This window comes from Dromaius novaehollandiae, chromosome 19 (assembly GCF_036370855.1).
Source record: "Dromaius novaehollandiae isolate bDroNov1 chromosome 19, bDroNov1.hap1, whole genome shotgun sequence".
Classification (NCBI taxonomy): domain Eukaryota; kingdom Metazoa; phylum Chordata; class Aves; order Casuariiformes; family Dromaiidae; genus Dromaius; species Dromaius novaehollandiae.
The window spans coordinates 12996671-13017514 of NC_088116.1; the positions used below are offsets into that span (position 1 = coordinate 12996671).

General features: G+C 51.1%; 2 protein-coding genes across 2 annotated transcripts; both read right to left on the reverse strand.

Annotated features, from left to right (window-relative positions):
• Positions 1-3824: 3824 nt before the first annotated feature.
• Positions 3825-13779, reverse strand: LOC112989629 (E3 ubiquitin-protein ligase TRIM39-like). Its single transcript, XM_026110902.2, has 6 exons — positions 13137-13779; positions 12441-12536; positions 10237-10467; positions 9087-9109; positions 8154-8266; positions 3825-7109 (listed from the first exon to the last, which is right to left on the reverse strand). The coding sequence occupies exons 1-6, from the start codon at positions 13560-13562 to the stop codon at positions 6544-6546; spliced, it is 1455 nt and encodes a 484-aa protein (XP_025966687.2). The 5' UTR covers positions 13563-13779; the 3' UTR covers positions 3825-6543.
• Positions 13780-15552: 1773 nt separating this feature from the next.
• Positions 15553-16981, reverse strand: LOC112989628 (C-C motif chemokine 5-like). The gene is made up of 3 exons (XM_026110901.2): positions 16797-16981; positions 16398-16512; positions 15553-15896 (listed from the first exon to the last, which is right to left on the reverse strand). Exons 1-3 carry the CDS (start codon positions 16867-16869, stop codon positions 15785-15787), a joined length of 300 nt encoding a protein of 99 aa, XP_025966686.1. The 5' UTR covers positions 16870-16981; the 3' UTR covers positions 15553-15784.
• Between the last annotated feature and the right edge of the window lie 3863 nt (positions 16982-20844).

The window sequence follows — 20844 nt, forward strand, 5'->3', positions numbered from 1 at the left end:
TGCAATATTTAATTCATATGTTGAGAAATAAATATTTTTATAAAAAAAATCCATCTTTGCCTCTATTACAATTATTTGTGATGACAATAGATGAAATTATAGTGGTGGAGTATGTTCTTACTCCCTTTTCTAAGCTGGCAAAAACCCCACAAACTTTTCCCATTTGAGCATGCTGTTATACTGAATGAGAGAAAAAAAATCTGGAGTGAATGAGGTGTGAGCAGGTCAGAGACTACATCCAGGTAGTTTAGATTCCTCTTTTTATAAGGTATTTAACCACTATTCATTATGACTATTGGTAACTAGATATATCCCATTGTTGGCCCCATTATAGTCAATTAAAATGTTACCTTTAGGAGCTGAAATTCTACATGCTTGCTGTTTCAGGCTGAGTTTTGTGAAAACTGCAGCTAAAAGAGATCAGTTATTCCCAGAACTAAGAACCAAAAAAAATATGTTTCACTACCAGATTTTTAAAACAGTTTTTAAGCTGTCATTTAGCTGGGGCTAATGGGGCTCAGCAGATGTGTCTGAGAAAAGCTTGTTTTCCATTTGCCTGTCGAAACCTGCCTATCTCTGGACAAAACTGAAGGCAGTGAACAGCACAACCCCATACCACTGGTTGGCTGCGTTCAGCTGCTAGGAAAGGACATGTCCCAGCGAGCAGATGTCTCCATCAGAGCCCTGGGCCTCTCTCCCACTAGAGCCGATGGAGACCGAGCCCATGCCACCAGTGGTGTTTGGGTGCAATTCCTCTATCCACTCTGAACAAGCACTGTTGGATGAACAACGAGGGCTTTGGTTCCTCTGCTTTATCGCCTAGACCTCTGGAACTTACAAGGGAAGCCAAGGTGATGGGATCACCTCCCAAGATCAGAGACCCACCTGCACTCAGCTGACCCCCCCCCACCATGACATTTAAGCATTGAATTTGTAAGGACAGGCATGAACATCAATGAGCCATGCGGGAGCAAGGCAGGAAGGAGGCTCATGGTGGGAGCGGAAAATGAGGAGAGAGAAGGCAGACTGGGTAGGAGCCAAGTGGGAGAGGAGCGCTAGGTGGGGCTGGAAGGGATGTGGGTGTCTCTAAGGAAGGAATGAGTGTATATATTATGTCAGGAGACTTGTCACTTCAGGAGCAGCAGCCTCCACCTTCTCAGCCCATGAGGCGGCATGAACCCCATCAGTCATCTCGCTACAGCACTGACTGCACCCAGCTTAAAATAGCATATGTGGAGGAGGGGGGTTTCAAACCCTGAGCTGTGCTGACAAGCAGGGTCAGATGACCCTTCCCTCCAGAGCTGCCTCTCTCCACGGATGAAGGGAGGGAGCTGCACATCCGGGCGGATTGGATGGGTGTCACCACGAAGGCATCTCTGCAAGTGCCTTTGGTGACACGGAGCTACCAGCTGTATGTGAGGGGAGATGGTCTCAGTGACAACCCTGACTGTCCAAGGGCTGGGGCTTAGCCACATGCCCCAAGGCCAGCTCCAGGAGGGGGCTTGTCATGCCTTGGGCTTCCCAATATGCTGGACCCCCAGCAGACAGCTGAGCCATTTGCCATGTACCAGCTGGTCCCATATCCCTATGTGCTGGAGCCCAGCAGCTTCACCTTGAGCTCTGCTCAGGTGCACTGAGGAGGCTGTGATCAGCACAACATGCAGTGCCCACAGGTGCTGTCACTGCAGGGAACAGCGGGAGCAGGAGGCGTGAGGGCTGAGCTCCTGTCCAGGAGCAGGGAAACCTGCGATGGGGTCAGCCCAAACGGGTTCACGCCTCCACAGTCCCTCTCAGGTGCGAGCCTCATCCAGTCCCATGGCACTGGCAGCAGTCCCACAGCCATGGAGTTTCTCACCAAAGGACACACCAGGCAAAGCCAGCTGGTGAGCACTTTCCAGGCCATGCACTGATTGAGCCTGTTATTTGCAACAGGTTCATGTGCAAACAGCACATTCGTCCATGTGCTAACATCATTAAAGACATGGGCATATTCGAGCCACATACAGCAGACCCCTCCCCTGGGCACCACAACTGACTGCTCAGCACTGTTTTGGGAGCCTGCAGGGAGTCCTGAAGACCAAGAGACCTGAATTGCTCGTGTCTCTCTTGACCTTACAACTGCTTACTCAGTACAGTTCAGAGGAGCCTTCGCAGTGGGCGCTAGGATTACAGCACGCCCATACTCCCCACCCCCAGGCACAGAGGTGTGAACGAAGCCTGCACTAGTGAGGCAAAGGCAGTTAGCAGCTTTCAGCAAGCTGGCAGCAGCCTCCAAGGCCTGAAAGCAGCAGTGTGCTTGTGGAAGAAGCCTACCTGGTGACCTTCACAGCTACTGTGCTTTGCAAAGGTGGAGGAGGAATGCAAGAAGCTGTGATTGGAGCACACAGGCAAAGATGGAGTCTGTGTGTGTGGCACCGATATCTTCCTTAGCGTGACTCTGCGCATGGAGATTACCATCCACCTAGGGCAGGGGATGTATTTGCTGTGAGTTGATTCAGTTATTCAAGGCTGACCTTGCCACCAGAGGCTGAGCGAAGCAAGAAGACCAACATGTTGTGCATCTCTGTGGGTGGTGGAGCTTGGAGGAGCCACAACCTGCATCAGCCCATGGGCCAGGATATCCCAGTGCTCCATGCATGGGTTTTGGGGGCTAATCACCAAGCTCTTCCCTCCCAGAAACAGCCTCATGCAGCCACCAGGGAGCACCCACAGGAAAAAGGGGCAGGTAAATGCAAGAACCAGAGCACACTAACAAAGCTGGGGCACAGCAGGTTAAGAAAAAGAGGAGGCTCCGACCCAACAAGAAGGTAGTTTGTAAGTGCAACAAGTTTTCCCAGACTCAAACAGACTGAGACAAAACCAGGAGTCTCAAATGTTTCGAAATTTGTAACCCACTGAAAAGGAGACTCATCCTGAAACCAGACTTCAGTATTTACTAAATATTTTGTGCAATAGATCAGGTTTTGAGAGTCTGTGCCTTTTGTCTTCTGATGCAGAGAAGGTTTTTTAATACCATTCAGAATGTAAAAGAATATCACTTTTTTCTAGTAATATTGAGCCATATTATTTGAAGGAAAGTCTGACGTATTGTTAAAAGTAAATTTTTTTAATGAAAACGCTGTGTTTGCCTAACTGTGGACAAAACCAAAATCATTATTATTACAATATAAGAATAAAATCATTATTATAATATACTTGTTATATTAGGTATATACGAAGTAATACTAGTATATATCTAATAGTTAATAGCTAATACACTAGGTAAATAATTACAAATTTGTTGTTTATATTACCCTACTGCATCCATAGGCATTTTGAGGTGCAGTGACATCCAGGGGAGTTGGAGGTCCAAGTCTGGCATTGCACAGAAGGAGGAGCTGGTCTGTGTCAATGGAGATATGAACAGGGAGCTACAAATAGCAGTTGCTGTGGAACAGATAGCACAGCTTTTACACCTTCACATTTTAGAACAAGAATTAGACACCCAGAAGGTAAAATGCCTGTCTGCTCAGAAAAGCCGTGTCTTGTGATCACGTGCCTTGTGATACTCTGCATTTTGCTTGAAGGCACATCTCCTGGAATCAAGGGGCTGCAGGAGACTCTTCACAGGAAAAGGAAAGAGAAGAGGAAAACAAGGAATACCATAGCCCTCATAGTTAGAAAACCCAGTTTGGAGTATGTTGGCTGATCCCAATAAGCTGAGATATTGGAAGGAAAAGAATGAAAACTCTGCAAGTTTTTTTCTGGGCATTCTTACTGTAACTTTTGAGATACTACCGATGAAATTAGCTCATGACTTTTCAGTTCCAGAAAAGTAATGTGGATGTTTTTTTCAAGTTGCACACAAAGGCAGTGTTTTCCTAAAGTAGGGACATATCCAAGACTTCCAGGGCTGAGGGAGATTAGTATATGGAGAAAATGGAGAAAATTCAAGGAAAGGTGTCTGGTTATCGCTTTTCCAATAATGGCAAACAGAAAGCAGAAGTGGCATTTTAGATATGAAAGAATATTTCTGATCCATTCTTAGAAAGAAGAAGACATCTTACCCCCCGAAGATGAGGAAGTATTTTCCAGGATATTAGCGGTGAAAGAAGGATGTTAACATTTGTTGAGAAAACACATTTCTAAAACTGCAGATCTGGAAGCTTTGCTGCCAAGAATCTTAACAGAGGACACTGTCAGTGCCTTTGGGTGACCGAGCTGCTACAGAGGTCAGAGCCTAAAGCTATGGCTAGTCCACAGGTTGCATAGAAAACAGCTCCTTAAAACCTGACCACAAACCACGACCTTTTTGCCAGATGTGCTATCCTGAGAGACTAATGCCTTCAGTGAAACTGGATACCTCAGACGGGAGAACAACCCTGGGACCTCCAAAAGCAAAAGACTGGCTCAGCCCAAGAAGTTCTCACAGAGTATATGGGCGTGTGTATATGCCCGTTCTCCTGCATTGGAAAATCACAGCATGCTTTGGCCAAGTGTCGCTGAGATCAGCCCAAGGGAAGCTGTAGGAACATGATTAGCCTGGCACATAAAGGTCAGCCATTTTGATAGTAAATAACCTTACCTCCACATAAGAGGGTAGCCAGCTTGCTTAAGGCCTGAGCTGGTGAGAGTGAGAACAGTCACCACTGGAACACCAAAGTGATGAGTCCAGACCCTGGCCTTCGTGCTGTGGCATGTAGCCCTCCCACATGGCTTAAACTGAAAACCAGCTTGCAAGTAGCTTTAGGAACAGCTTCAGCATTAAGTAATCAGGGAGCTCTAAAAGCCTGGTCCTAGTGCTCTTTGCTTTTCTCTAACTGCCCCATGCCAGCCAGTCTGGACACTTGAGGACAGATGGGTGTCTGGTCAGGACAGTTTTAAGTCTTAGTTGCAGGCAATGTTGCAAGTCCCTCAGACAAAAAATTTTATAGCATATTCACAGCTGTCTCATTACTTGGACCTTTACCCTCCTTCCTAGGGAAGGCAGATTCATGATTTCTAGGGACACTTTGGGTGCTGCTGTGGGGTGAGTCCATATCCTTTCCGTTCAGCTACTCATTTGTTCCACCAGTTGCACCAGTGTCAATCTGCAAGATCTCTGAACTGTTGCACTTCCCCTGCTGACTCTTCTGGAAAAGCTCTTTGTCCTTCTTGCACTGTAGTAGCACTGCTCACTTGTCGTCTTCCCACAGTCAGTTTATTCTTACTTTCTGGATAGTTTCCATCTTACCACCTCATCCCACCACAATTCAACGACTCTCAGCTGGGTCCCTTCCCAGCGGTTACCCTGCTTAACCGGTTTCCCTGGCTGCCCTCACCACTCCCCACACAACTGCCTATGCTTCCAGACTTCCATCAAGCCCTCAAAGTTCAAATTTGTTCCTATTTTCTCAGGATCCACAAACTCTCTTTGTAAGACCACTGTGAAGGTCAGAAAAGATGTGGAGCCCACTGGCGCCCACTGCCCATCTCCTTCCTGTGACATGTCAGAGCTGAGACCAGGCTCTCCTAGCTGGATTTTCCCCTCTGCTCGGCAGCTTCCAAAAGAAAGAACCTGCAGCCAAAGGGAGGCAGATGGGACTCACCAAATGCAACAAAAATTAGTTGAAAGGAACTGCTTCCTTGACTGCAGCATCATTTCCCACTAGGAATACTAAAGTACTGCCCGTGACATCCCCAGCAAAACTGTGCAGAGTACTTGAGACCATTCCTTAGCATGGTCATGTCTCATTTTGTTCATATTGAATCAGTCATTGAATTAAGCAGCTTCATTACTTTTGCCTTCGCTGTGGAGGGAGATCTACTTGCTACTGGAGCGTGTCTGCCTGGCAGGGTGCCCTGCTCAGCTCGTGACACAGTTTCCAGCAACTCCAGCTAGCAGTGTATGACCACCAGCCATCACTTCCTCTTTGGCTCTGTGGCAGTTTCCTGCCTCCTGAAACCATGAACTGCAGGCATTCGGGTTTAAGTGAGCACAACTGGCTGATGCAACATCTGACTTAAGGGCCTGAGAGCTTTTGCTGGAAAAACCTGACTGCAGCCTGCTTCAGGTAGAAGCTCCCATCTAGAGCAGCAGTAGAGCCTCAAGTAGAAGCAATGTCCCAAGGGACAGGTCTTCCCAAATCAATTCTTTATTGCCTTCTTTCAGGACAATTCACACCAAAATCAGCACTACAATGCAGGCTGTGCATGTGCTCTTTGCCCAAAACCTGCAAGGTGACCAGCAGGGCAACGGCGTTCAGCAGGCTCCTCCTGTCCCTGTCAGGAAGCTTGTGGCACACCCCTGACATGTAATGCCCTTCCTGGCATGGGCCTGGCAAAGGGTGAAAGCATCACGTGAAAGGACACGGTTGCTATTAGTTTCTCAGCAGCATTATGCTTTGAGGGTCATTGCCAGCATCCAGGAGCACAAAGAGACCTTGCCATGCTGCTCGCCCCAAACACGAACCTATTTCCCCAGCCCTGCCTTGCTGCCAACCTGCTGCTCAGGAGAGGAGCTGGTCAGGCCCACTGGCCTCTGGCTGCCCTGTGTTGAGGCCAGGGCCGCCTTTTAACCACACATTACAGGATGATCCATCCTTCTCTGTCCCTGACCCAGGAGATCACCAAGGGCTCTGCATTTTTGCCCCCCAGCAAGTCACCTGGGAAGAAAAGAGGCCGGAGATGCCCAGAGAACTTGTCAGTGAAGGTGTAGATGTGGGAGTGGTCAGTCACATTATAAAACGAGATTTCTCCTGCCTCATAGTCCAGGAAGACTCCAATGCGCCGGGGTCTCACCCTCAGGTTCAGAGGGGAGATGGGGGAAGTGAGGGCTTCATAGCTGCCACTGTTCTGCAGCCACAGCACCCAGTAGCCATTGCTAGGGGAGAAGATGATGGCGCCTTTCCGGCTGGCTGAATCCCTGCACAGCCCCAGGCCCCACTCTGGCTTATCTCCCACCTGCACCTCCCAGTAGCACTGGCCAGAGAAGAAGGCCTGAACCCCCAGCACCAGTGGCGTGGTGTTAAACCTCTTCGGGTTGTCAAAGAGGGACAGAATCAGCTTCTTGCCTCCACGCTTCACGCTTTTCCGGTCTTCAGACAGAGTGAGTTCAGGGTGCGCTGTGTCAGGGTCCAGAGTCACATCCACTGGAATGAGGACAAGGATGAAGGATACACAGGATTTTATGCATGAATTCACATGCAGACAATGACATGAATGGATGGGTCTGCTACAGAGATGCTGAACTTTTCCAGCTCCAGCTACTGCTGGCTACTACGTCTAATTGCATGTGTGCATGGTTTTGTACAGCACCTAGCACTGGCAGTCCTAGGGAAACGTAATTCACAAAATCATTTTTACTATAAACCACATCAAAAAATTTGGCATTCAATCACAGAGCAGGAATAAAATCAGAGCATCTCAGCAGCCCTCCTGACAGCTTTAGAAGCAGCCTGCACAAGGAAAGAAGAGTTTGTGGGCAACATGGGACCTGAGACTCCTAGGTGCCCTGCTGCGCTTCAGGGCCACCTCACAAGCCATCCAAGACCTGAATGAGGAAAGTCTCCTCACCCTGAAACCAATCTGAACTCATCTGTAGGCAAACTGGAACTAACTGAACAAAACTCGTTGAAAAAACCTGCAGTTAGCACTTGCGGTAATGAGAAAGCTGCACCATCTGAGCTAAAAAGATGTATGATATGAAATAATTTCATTTAAAGAAGAGTCCCAGCCTGGATGGACTCTCTTACCACAGCCAGTTTGGAATTGGTTCACATTAAACCAAAACCCTCCATGCCCAAAAATAGCAACAGTGCTGGAACCAGCCCTTGCTCCACCAGGCTGAGGTGTCCAGTAACATTACAATGATGCAACTTTCCTTGTGTAAATATGACTTTTGTTAAACTGTCTAGTGTAGACAGGGCCAAAGACTGCAGTCCGGGATCCCCTCCTGAACAAGCAAGGTTTGCCAAAGGCCTTCTCCTGCCTGAATGCTCATCACCACAGCACAGCTCGCTGCCACTTGTCAGAGACGTTCATAGGAGCCCGTCTGCTGGTGCTGGCAGTGGTCAAGGACAAGGGCAGAGCTGTGTCTGCACTGAGTGCACGGACACCTCTCCCTGTGCCACAGTGTACAGCAGGAGGGCCAGGGTTCAGTGTGCCAGGACCTGGCATGAAAGCAGCCGCCTTACCTTCGAATTTCTTCAGCATGTCCCTCATGCCCAGGCAGCACCCTGGCATGCTGTAATCTTCTCTCAGGGTCACGGAAACAGCTTTAGGGGCCTGGAATTTCATGCCTTCGCACCTGAAAAGAGTGTATTGCCCACAGGCTGGCACAGAGTCGCAGCCACACCCAGTGCCCACAACACAGCCAGTCTCCAGCTGCATCTCAGGGGGCTTTTCAGTGCCTTTCCTTCGGCTGCACAGACACCATTTCAGGAGCCCCAGCCCTGTCTGCATGCTGGCATAGGGCTGCTCGGATAGCACAGGAGAGCAGATAGAATCTGGTCTCCAGCAGATCTGGCTGCATCAAGCCATCCACAGCATCTGTTTCCCTCTGCCTTTTCTGGGTTAGAGAGGGATTTAGCCAGCAATCCCCAGCCCTTGGCAACCCCAAGCTGCCATACCAGCTCCCTGGGGTCCCTGAATCTCCTGCTGCGAGCTCTTCAGCCATAGCACCTGGACTAACTGCTTGCCTAGCAGCAAGTCGGATGGGATCTACACTCTGGATCTAAATTACATACAAGAAAGGGGTCCCGGGTGAGCTGCAGTGCCAATCCTAGGCAGGAGCACCCTGTGGAAAGGAAGGAGTGAGGCCAGCCCAGCAGATTGTCCCTTAGGAGCCCTTCTCACATCCTGCAGGACCAGGCAACACCTGGTTCTGGGGGCCCTGGAAGAAGACAGGCATTGAGTCTCTCCTGCCAGCCAGCACTGTTTTCACATCCCTCCTCTATCTGTCCCTGATCACTGGTTCTCACCACTAGGGAGGACGTAGCTTGAAGCTGGGCAGGGGCTGTGCAGGGAGGACAGAGGTTGGCCTGGCACAGAGCAAGCACAGATGCAAATGCCACACTTAGAGCCTGGAGGCAGCCAGGACAGTAGGAGGAACGAGCACTGGTACCTACCTGTTCAGGATGCTTTTCATGTCCTAGAAGAGGAGAAAAAACATTCTTGGTATGTCACTCCAGACCCTCATGCCTAGCAGCCAGCCTGGTCTCCGGCCACCCACCTCGCTCTGTGCAGCCCTTCAGTCCTGGCCTTGCTCCTCAGTTGTCATGGGCCCCAGTGCATGTCTGCCCTGCGGACTGGGCAACGGACCCAAGCAAGCTCTGACTGGCTGCCCTGGTTGTGCCTGCCCGGCGCCAGCCTGCCCTGCTCCACAGGACAGTTTGCAGGCTCTCCTGAGCACTGCCGAGGTCCACAGCAGCAGCTGTGTCTACACTGCGCTGTAGGTCACACACGCCCTCCACCTCTGAGGACTGGCCACACCTCAGTGTGTGCTGACTGTCCTTCCGCACAACAGGAGAGGTAAGCCTTAAATCATGCCCAGGAGACATTTCCCCAGAGATGTCCCCCGCCATCCAGCTCCCGTCACATACGGCCAGGTTGGGCCCTGCCCCAAACTAAGGCAGGGAAAGGAAGAGAACAATAGGCCATTCCCACACCACTGTTCACCTGGGGACCCATCAGGCTAGACATAAGGGCTGGCAGTCCCCAGGGCTCGTGATGCCCTGTGAGCCCTCGCGGGTAACCTTGCAGAGCAGATTACCCTTAGCACAGGACAGAAATCAGGTCTGGATAGAAAAGACCTCAGGGCTGAGGTTGGAGACTGAGTTAGTGGGATCCAAAGGCTGCTTTGGGATGGCAGGAGTCACACATACCTCAGGTACCACTGATGGTCTGGGCCTGTTTCCTCTCCGGGGGAAAGAGGGAGGGAGGTCAAGAGTATGTATGTGTATGGAAGGGAGGAGAGAGCCTTTCATCATCACAGCCACTGCCTTCCTGAGCACAGCTCCATCCCAGGGTGCTTTGGCAACCCAGACATGCCTGGGGCAGACAGGGCCCCCCTGCCCTGGTGGACAGAGCTGGTTGAGTGCGTTGCCTCTGGCCCCCAGGAGCACAGCCGTGCAGTTAGAGCTCCCTAGTCCTTCCCCTGTTGTGGGCTGCGCACCTTCCCTCTCCTCTGTGTCACAGCCTGGTCCCTGGCAGCCCCACACCAGAAGCTGGCCCCTCTCCCAGTGCCCAGGAAAGAGATCGATGGTGGCACAGCCTGACCTTGAGCAGCCCATCAGCTGGCTGCTGGAACTTCTCCTTTATCTCCAGGATCAGCTCACCCAGAGAGGACTTTTGCTCTACCAGCCGGGTGAGGTTTTCACTGATCTTCAGCAGAATCTGCTTCTCTTCCTCCTCCAGCTTCTGAAGCAGCAGCTTCTCTTCATCAGCCAGAAGCTGATGCACTTTCCCAAACTCGCTCACAATCCTTTCCCTCTTTTTCTTCACTGCCTCCTTATAAAAGGAAAGATATATATGGTGGAAGGAGAGGCCACGTTAGCCAGGCAGCTACCATGAAGCCCAAAACTACCCCCAGTGGTCAAGTCATGGGAAATCACTTCGCTTTTGGATCAGGGTGTTTATTTAAAATAACAGCCAAAAACTAAGTGGTGGGCTTTCACCTAGTATCTGACTTGACATCCTTAATTTACCAGCAGTAGGACTTTGCCCAGGGCAGTCCTGGTCAGCTGGACCTCAGATGTCTAGAGATGTCTCAGTGCAGCACAGAGTGACCATCTGGGTGGGATGATGGACTGCAAGGAGATGTCATTAGGCTTAGGAGGTAGGTTTTTATTAGAAGGTGTACAATTTGCCTACAAGCTAGGCCCAGGCTAATGTGCTGCTTGAACTCTACACATCCAGCAGCACCCACACTGCAGCAGGAAAGAGGTGTGAGAAGCCCTGGGGCTGGGGGGGGACTGAGGGATGGAGGGAAGGAGCTAGGGAGGACTCCCTGGGGTTCTGGGAGCTCTCGCTAGGGTCTGAGGGCAAGGAGCCAACAACAGGCAGGGTCTGGCTATGCTTTAGTGTTTTTTCCTGGGCTCTAAAGATTTGTACTTGTCTCAAAACCTGAAGAACAGGAGCTGGTATCCTCCAGAAAAATCTGCTGTTGTTAATTGGGACCATAAAGCCTCAAAACCGAGAAGATAAATGAAAGGAAACTGAACTGTATTTATTTATTTATTTACCGCATTTTTCTGTCCAAGCACATGATTTCTTGGAGCTGACTCCTGTGCTTCATAAGCCAGGACTGTCAGCGACTTCCTCCCAATCACTCGCATGGGACATTTTTCCTTTTTACTAAAACAGCATAATCAGCTTCAGGAAGCCTGAAGGCAGCTGAGCTGTGACCCTACAAGGCAATCATCTAGCCCTGACTCAGGCAGGGCAGGCAGAGGTGAGAATGACACTGCTGTTTCACAGCCTCCTTCTCCTCCAGTCTCACCCTGCCGCCTGGGATGGCTGGTAGCACCAGCACCCAAGCACCCATCGCCCCAGCTTGCTAGGCCCGGGGTTGGCCTGGCCAGGGAGGGCAGCAGTCAGTGACAGCCATGGCCAGGCAGGGGAGCTGAGCGAATAAACAGGGAAAGTTGGAGAAACCTGTTTTCCCGGCCAGTGCTCCCTGATTAGTCACCACTTCTAGCTCAGCGCTGCACAAGTCAGTCCAGTATTTCCGTTTCCTTTTCTGCAGTTACTTTTACTTTCCAGTTTCTACCCTGGAGGGACTGGTTTTTAGCTTGAAAGGCAGCTGTTTTACTGATATCTCCTGGGACAGAGTGGTAGTCAGACACAGGCCTGGTAATTCAACTTTTCTTTTTTCGATGAAAATACTTCTAATTCCTACGGTTGTGGAGCAGAGCTCATCATAGGGTCCATGCCTGGCTTTTAATGCAAACCAAGGCAAATAAAAAACATCCAATATCTATTTGTTTAACAAGCACACTTGACTCCATGGTTTCATTGGAGCTGGCATGCTGCTCCTTTCAAAGCCTTTCTGGACTATTTAATTTGTTTAGAGCCACACACATTTACTGATCCTTGTTTCCACAAGCTGCAGTTACAGCCCCAGGGCCAACACCGGACTCCAGAGTTGCCTGTTGGTATGAGCATGTTGCACCTACTCGTTGTGCATAGCCGTGAGGACTGCTGCAAGCCAGAACGCCAAGGAAACACAGCGCTTTGCACCACACGCTGAGTGGTTTGCTTCTTAGAGAAGGTGTTATTGCACTGTCACTGAGCCCCTCTCTGTGGCCAGGGTCCCCTGTGGATGTGGGTCTTCCAAGTGAAAGCAAGACACGGGGACATGTCCCACCCGAGGACTATACGAAACATTGGACAAATTCAATGGCCCTGGCCCAGAACACTCAGTAGTTTCTAAAGTTGCTGATGTCTAAGCTGGTTCCTTAAAAATTAAAGCAGGCACCTGCCTTGCACTCCTGGGTTTTCATCCTTTCTGCTGACTCACATTTCTTCACTTCTTCCACTTCCTTGGAAAGATGCTCCAGGAATTTCTGGAGTTTGACCTGAAAAGGCAATAAACAGGGTCAGCTCACCCCAGCATGTGCCGCCATTCGTCCCCCGGCCTGCGGCTGCCGGTGCCTGAAGGCAGCAAGGGCAGAGTTACTGTCCTGCCAGGCGATGCCTGCCCCGCGTGCCGGCCCTGGCACCCGAAGCCCGCAGCTGTGCTCTTCATTCCGCTCGCAGCTTTAACCCTCCCTGCGCTGCTCCGGTTTTCTCAGAGTTTCTTCACGATTTGGGTTTGGAGAGCAAACCATGCGAGCCAGCACTGACCTCCCTGCACTGCCAGGATGGGGGCAGCCACCATCCACGTCCCGGCCCGAGGTGCCCCACTTTCCTGGCGGTGCCACCAGGATGGCGGACAGCTATTTGGAGACAGTGGAGAGGGGTGGCTGCCGGCCCCAGGACCATGTACCCCACGACCTGCTGGGGACAAGCTGCCTGGTCCCCCAAAGTTGAGCTCCCCAAGCACAGCACAGCACCTCGGGGTGCTGGGGGTGCTGCTGCCATGGGGCCAGCCCCACGCAAGGGCCAAGGCAGGCGCAAGGCCCAGCGGCCTTTTCATCTGTGGACACCGCGTCCTCGTGCAGCTGGGCCTTCCCTACCTTGTAGAGCTGCATGGCCTCCTCAATGGGGTAGACGGTGTGAGGGCGGTGGTACAGGGATTCCCTGCACACCACGCAGATGGCCTCCCCGTCCTCCTCGCAGAAGAGCTTGAGCCACTCGTCGTGCATGGTGCAGAGCGGGGCCCCCGACCCCGGGCCAGCCCGCAGCCCCAGCTGCTGGATGCTCTCCACGATGTTGGCCAGCTGCCGGTTGGGGCGGAAGTTGCTGCGACGGCACGTGGCCCGGCACTGCGGGCAGGAGAAGGGTCCATTGGACCAGAGACCCTTCTCCTGGCAGTGCCTGGCGATGCAGCTGCGGCAGAAGTTGTGCCCGCAGTCGACGCTCACCAGCTCGTTCATGTACTCCAGGCAGATGGAGCAAATGGCCTCCTCGTGCAGCCGCTCCAGGGGGCTGGCCAGGGCCATGGCAGTGGCGGCACAGGAGCCGCGCGGCAGGTTTGTTTCCCCAGCGAGCCGGAAGAGCTGGCGGGCAGGTGGGGTTATGGTAATGTCGCTAGAAAGCCAGCGCCTCGGGGACTGCTGCTGCAACCGTGCCACCGCTCCCGAGAGTCACCGGCGGAGAAATCAGCCTCGCCACGAGCTTACGTAAGAGCAGCATCCGCTGGGTGCCCCACCCAGCTCGGGAGGCTCCAGCTGGCTCTGGGAGGAGCGTGGCGTGCACAGGGGACACCCGCAGCCAGCCTTAGAGGCGAGCGCTTTCCTCTTAGCCCAGGCAGATCAAGGCAGAACAAAAACCCTGCGGGGGGGGGGGGGGGGGAACCAGGACAAATTAGGAAGCGTCAGAAAAAATCAGGGCCCGTAGATAACCCCAGGCACCTGGAAAGTCAGATTAGACACGGCCTTCCTTTGCTCCCTCTGACCAAAATTGCAGTGAGGGGGGCTGATCCAGCAAGGACTCCTGCAAGCTGAGCAAGCTGAGTGGCCCTCAGTAACTTTGCTGCATTTTAACTAGCAGCAAGAGCCCAGTCATTTCTCCTCTGGTTTCTTTTCACAGTTTGCTTCAATGTCCCATCTGAGCTCAGTGACCCCTGAGTCTAACCACGCTGTCCAGTCACTCTTTAAATTATTCCCAGTGTTACCTGCCTATCTTATGAGAGAGCTGCAAGCTTAGACATTTAAATGTAAAGTGCTAATCCAGGGCACACCAAAAGCCACAACTCACGCAGGTTTGCAGGCTGTAAGATACCCTCACAAGGGTGATCCAGAAGGGGAAGGAAGCAAAAGCAGCTGGCCAGGATCTCTGCCGGGAAAGGCCAGAGATGAGTATCATTTCATCCTGATGGCCTGGGATCAGTGAGTCACGTGCTCTGAGCCCTGCTTTTCACCCTACTGCCCTTTTCCTGCCTCCGCCAGAAATAGAGAAGGGTTGGCTCAGCCTGAAACAGCCAAAGTGCCTTTCAAAAGGCCTAATGGGTCCAGATGGGCTTTGTGGAAGCTACGCTTGGGATCAAACCACACACCCATGAGCCTCACTGAGCAATGGCAGCACCCAACACTGCCCCAGGGAGCTGGGGCAGGAGGGCCAACAGGCAGCTGTGGGGCTGGTACCCATCCCTGTGGGTGCCCTGGGTGCAAGAGAAGGCCTGGGTCTCAGTTTGGAGGTGGAAATAGCTCCACACAGCAGCATCCCCAAGTCTGCCCTTGCAGCCCCATCTAGTGTCGTCCTGGGCAAGACGTGGCAGCGGCAGAGCTGTGATCCCTAGCTGCCTGCTGTGTTGCTTCAGGAGCGATTGTAGACCGGGACAAGGAATTAATTTATGCTATCTGAAATGCTCCCCAGGATTGCCCTCACATACCGGCTCCTGGGCCAGCTCCAGCTGAACCCTCCTGGCACAAACCGAAGTGGAAGATCTGTGGGGATCTCAAAGGAAGGAGAGCCCAGGCTGCGAGAGGATGGGGGAATACTAGGGAGGGAGCTGGGGGCTGAGAGGCACCAGCCACCCCAGCATCACCAGCTCTGGCCTTGCTCTCAGTGCACTTGGGTGAAGCCCAAGGTCAAAGGTCAGGCCTCCCAGGTCAGAGGCTCCCAAATGTCAAACTTTAACATACAGATATGGCCACCACTGTTCAGAGAAATGCCTGAACAGCTAGACTGTTAATGGACTGCAGAGCAAAAAGCCAAAAAACAAGATGTCTGTCCCCATCCAGAGCTGCCTGGGCTCCCTAGCCCAGTCAACCTGCCTGGAGCCAGCCAGGAGCTGACTGCCAGGCACACCTTCAGCAGGTGCACGGGTGGCCACAGTGTCGCATGGGTCCTTAAAGCATGTGCAGAATTGTTTGAGGAGTGGATGAAATGAACAGGACAAAGAGCTGGACTCTGATGCTCCGACCTGCAAACTGGCACGCTGGCCTGCTATGGCCTTGGTAAAGCATTCTGAGACCCAGAGGAAGAAGCTGCTATTTTGCTCTTTTTTATTACACAGAATTAACTTAAGCACAATCAGTACAAATTAGAATTAAAAGTCTGACTGAAAATGATAAATAAATTAAAATGCCTTTGCATACACTTTAAATAAAGAGCTACACAATGACAGTCTATCAAAATTAACAGGCAATAAGAAAACACAGATGTGTTTAGGAGAAGCTCATGAGAGAAGACTTTCTGGTGGAGGTAATGTTCGCAGTGACTACAGTGTTGTCCTTCCACTGCCTGCCTTGTCCTTTTGGTGATTCACGATATCCTGGACCCATTTATCTTCTGGGTTGCCACACAACAGTATACCTTTGATTGTGGTAAATCTGCAGAAGAAAATCCCATTAAAGGAGCAGGAGAGAAGAGGAGCCCATTCTCAAAGGATGACCATTGTGGGTGGGAAGTGTCACAGCAAACCGCGGTGCTGAGCACATGCACGCTCCTTGCTGCCAGTAAATCCCACTGAACCAGACACCTCTATAGTTACAGAACAGCCCCAGGAAAATACAGGGGGACTAGCTGAATGTCATTACCAGCCTCCTGCTCTCTCTGGCACTTAGGGGAGAGAGCCATCTTCATCGCCAACATGCCTTCTCCAGCCATGACACCATCCTGCCTGTGACCCACTATCTGGGAGGGATGACCAGCAGAAGATCTTTTGACCCAAATCTAACAGGGAGGAGATGTTTCCAAACCATTCTCCTAACATGGGTGAGCCCAACATGCCGATATCTGTTGGCAGGATAGGGTATGATGTAGTGTTTCCTGGGGCTGCCACACTTCTGCAGGGCAGGGGCCCCCAGGGTTTGAGCAGAAGATCTACTTACATCACGGCTGGCTGGAAGCAGTGGTTGCCTGTGTGCTCATACATTATCACACGGTTCAGGGGAATCGCTTTAGTGCTGTATTGGGTGCAACAGGGACCAAAAAGGTTGACAGCAGCTAGAAGAGAAGAGACATTTTCTGATATAACCAGATTGGGGAAAGTGCCATCAGGGAGAAGCAGGGTCACAGTTCCAGATGGGTCCTGCTGGAGGAGACACTGCTCCCACTACAGTCTCCCACCACAGTCATCCTTCCCTCAGGAAGCCAGATTGGCAAGACATGCCTCTCCTTTGCTGTGGCAAATGCTCGGAAGGAAGAGGTGCCAAGCATTACTGGAGGTGCCAAGCATTACAGGGCAGCGAGAAAGAGAAGAGAGCCCCTCTAAGAGAGCTTGGACTCACCTGGTGAAGAAGAGACCTGGTAGCAGAAGGCAGCCACAGAAAGAACAGCAAGGGCAGCTCTGAAGGACTTCATGTTCCTGCTGGGTGGAGGTAAACTGTAGGAGTAGATCTAGACCAGGGACTGCTGCAAAGGGCCCCCTGCTGTGCCTCACACTGGATTCCCGGGTTCTGCCCTTTTTTTGTAGAGAGAGACAGCAGAAAAAGCTGAAAACATGCCGGAAATGTTTCTGAAAGACAACAATGACACAATGGAAAAAGTGCTGTGTCAAGGGTGCAAGCCCTGCACAGTAAGTGGCAGAGGGAAGTGCCCAGAACCCCAATATGCTGTAATGCCCCTGAGGCAGCAAGTACTAGATAATGATCAAATACTATGAAATGATAAAGAGAACAGGATATGACCCATGACCTTTCCCCATGACCAAAAGGGCTCTACAGAAAAGTTGAAAGCAATGTTTCAGCATATTAGTCGCTGGACCTTTTGCCTAGAAGTCACATGATGGCCATGGATGGAGAATAAGCATGTCTGCCGCACACAATTATTTCCTGGAATGTCATATGCATCACAGAAAAATGGGGCAATCCACTTCCCTCACCACAGCTGCAACAGGGACAGTCCATGAGTCAAGCAGCCCTCCCTGGCTGCCCGCCGCAGTGGGTGAGCAAAGCACCCCGCAACCATGCACTGTCCCAATTACAGCACTGCCCTAGAGAGAAAAGGGCTTTCTCCAAGGGATCCCAAAATGCCATCAGTATATACGCATGCAGAGCATGAGGCAGAGCACAGTGCCAGCCTAGGTCTGGGCTCCTCTCCTTTCTTTGCCCACAACTTGCAGTGAGTCTTTGGGAAATCTGTTCTATTGCTGCATTGCAATTTCCCAAATGCAGGTGCCAGCTGAAATAGCAGTATGTTAGCAAAGGACATGAGGCTCAGCCATTAGTGTTTACTATGAGTTACTATGAGTTTTAGAAGCTCATAACCACACTGTACTGTAAAGTTTGGCCTACATGACTATTTGGATCTAGAAATGTAGAATCAACACCCCCTTGACTTTGCTCTGTCATTGTCCCAGCACGTTGGCTTAGCTCATACTGTTGGGGAGAGCAATGGTGTCACTGCGCTGGCAGATAAATTCCTGTTGGAAATGCTACATCTATACAGAAAGGCTCTGCCGACTTCCAGGCAAAGGTTTGTGGATGAAACCTCAGGGGAATGGAGGAAGGGAAAGGTAAAGCATCGCCAATCAAAAGAGAGCATTACAGGGACAGGTATTTGCAGTGCTAGTGAACGTGTCCAGCAGCTGGACTATCACAGTCACAGTGAAAATGCCACATAAGCAGGCTGCCTTTCATGATGACCCAGTGGAGGAAGTGACTTAGCTCCTTTATGGAGGAGGATGATTAAAAAAAGAGAAACCACTGAGGAAAGTGGTTTCTGGCCTTGTAGGAATACTGAGGAGGAACTTGCAGAAGGGAAATGAGGAGATTTCCTGGACTGGCTGAGGAGAAACGGATGCCAGGCCCCGGGCTCCCAAGTGCTCCCACGTGTTCCAGGGCATGATACGCATCATCACCATGTCTCAGTAGACTGAAAAAGACTCAGTAGACTCCTTGAAAAGCTGAGCCAAACTCTTAAGAAAGTGTGGGCTAGATCGCAATGCAGGATTTGTTTTATGCGGAGCTCTTTGTTTCCCTAAAACAGTGTTTTTAAGCATGACTAACCCCAAGCCAGGGTGAAACTGTGAGTGGGCGTCTTGGTGCCATGGAGGCAGAATACCCACACAAACAAGGAGAGCGGGCAGTTGGGGAGAGCCCGTCTGCAGAGCTCCGGGACCCCAGGGCACGTGCTATCAGTGCCTTTTGGAAAGGATCTTCCTTAGCAGGGACACGCAGCTCCCATCACATAGCAAGAAGGCAGTCCTGATTCAGCTCACAACCTGTGGTTTCTCTGCAGCCATCGTAGCTCTGTCCCCAGCTTTGCCTTTGCAGCAGTAAAGGCCTTGGGCACGTCCTTTCACCTCTGCATCTCTGTTTCCCCATTGATGGGACTGCTGCCATCTCAGATCATGCCTAGGGATTAAATTCCCAGGCAGAAGCCCTGTACTGGTACAGTCTGAGCCAAGGCGGGAGGCTTTACCCATGTATGGCAGAAAGAGACTTGTGGTACCCTGCTCTGAATAGCCAAGGATCTCAGGATTCAGCTGGGAGCCTGTCTGCTCTATAACTTCCCTTGTCCTGTGCTCATGAGTGCCTGTCTGGAGCCCATTTAGATGCTAGGAGGAAGTCTCCCTTCTCCAGGCACATGGGGTCCCAGCTCCCGGGCTGGATCTGCTCACCCCACACTGCACAGAGTGGAGTTAGGGAAATGTCAGCCCGCTGCTGGTCCATGCCTTGAGCAGACTAGGGTTGGCACCGTACCATCAATGGTCATCATCTTACCCATAGTACATAGCTTAATCTAACAAGGAGCTTCTGGAGCTTGGCTTTCCCCAGGAGCTGCTAGGAAGGGAGCCAGGCAGCACCCCAGCATGGGCCATCAGCACCAACAGCAACAGGACTGGCTTGGAAGGAAGGTGTGTGCGGAACCACAACCCCAAACCCACATTACCTCTGCACCCTCACTGCCTCCCCACTCCAGCATCTCCTGCAACATGTGTGTCCACCCGTACTCCACTCCCAGGACGTCTGGCAGTTCCCCTCTATACCAGTTGTATGGCCCAGTTCAGCCATTCTGCACCTCCAGCCCAGCCATGACTGACTCCCCTCGCCCTGTTCCCATGCTTCCCCCACTGCCAGGAGCTACCAGCACCCTTTTTCAGAGGTTGCTGCACAGGGACGATGGGGAAGGCAGGGGCAAAACAGGGCTCCCAGGCAGGGAGCAGGGCACATGACTGGGAGCTGCCCAGGCCTCAAGAGTGCCCCTTGCACCCCCATCTCCCCATGGACTGGGCCACACATGACCGATAGACACAGCTACCTGAGACAACAGACGCAACATTTGACATGACCAGGATAACAGACCAAGACCAATGCCACTGCCTGAGACGACAGACAGCAGATTAATTCTGGGGGTGCTAGAAACGTCCATGGAGATAGGTATGACCGAGAAGCAGACTGGGGAACCACATGGACAGATGAGACGAGATAACTGTGATGCACCAAGATCTTGACAACCTGCTGAGCTGCCACCAAAACCTGCCACTCTAGTAGCCCTACTTCTGCCATTTTTTCAGTGCTCTCACACCCAAACATACACACTCATTCTCCATTCAGACTGATCTTAACAATTCTGTTACACATCTCCACACAGGGACTAGAATAAAACTGACAGGAGGAGAACAGGCTGGGGAATGAGCTGGAGATGTCCTCACTGATGCAGCTAAAGCACCAGCACAGCCTAGCTGGGAGCTGCTTTTAGCTGAATGTTCTGAATGTTCTTGCAATGTTCAAACATGGTTTTGATTGAAATGTCAAGATTCATTTTAAAAATTAACATTTTCTATCAGGAACATATATGTGTCTAGACATTTTCAATGAACTTTCTCTCCCTTCAGGTATACTGGCTGTGTTTCCTGCTCCTGCTCATTGCAAAAGGAATTATTGGTGGTTTTGACATCTCTGTTATTCCCTTGTTTCGCTATTTTTGTCAACTCCATTGCTTCCTTGAAGGGAGATTTTGTATTTCAGTTTTGGTTGCTCCTTCTTGCCAACACAAATAATGTAAATCTAAATATTTTGATTTCTAAAGCCTCCTCCATATCATACATCCTAAATTGTAGCTATTTATGGAACCTGTAAAACCTCTGCCTTATGGTGTTTTTCAGCTTCAATAGAAACCACACATGGTCTCTTTGGACACATTATCAGAACAGATTTTGGATACAGCGGGAAGTCTCTTCTTACCCTGAAGGCAGCGTGCTCCACTACACCTACTGCCTGTTTTTAAGTCACATCTGGGGTCACATTATCACAGGAAAAGAAGCAGTGACCCTCGGAGCGGCAAGATCACTAAAATGGAAAACTGTGGTTTAAATTGGGAACAAATCAGGTG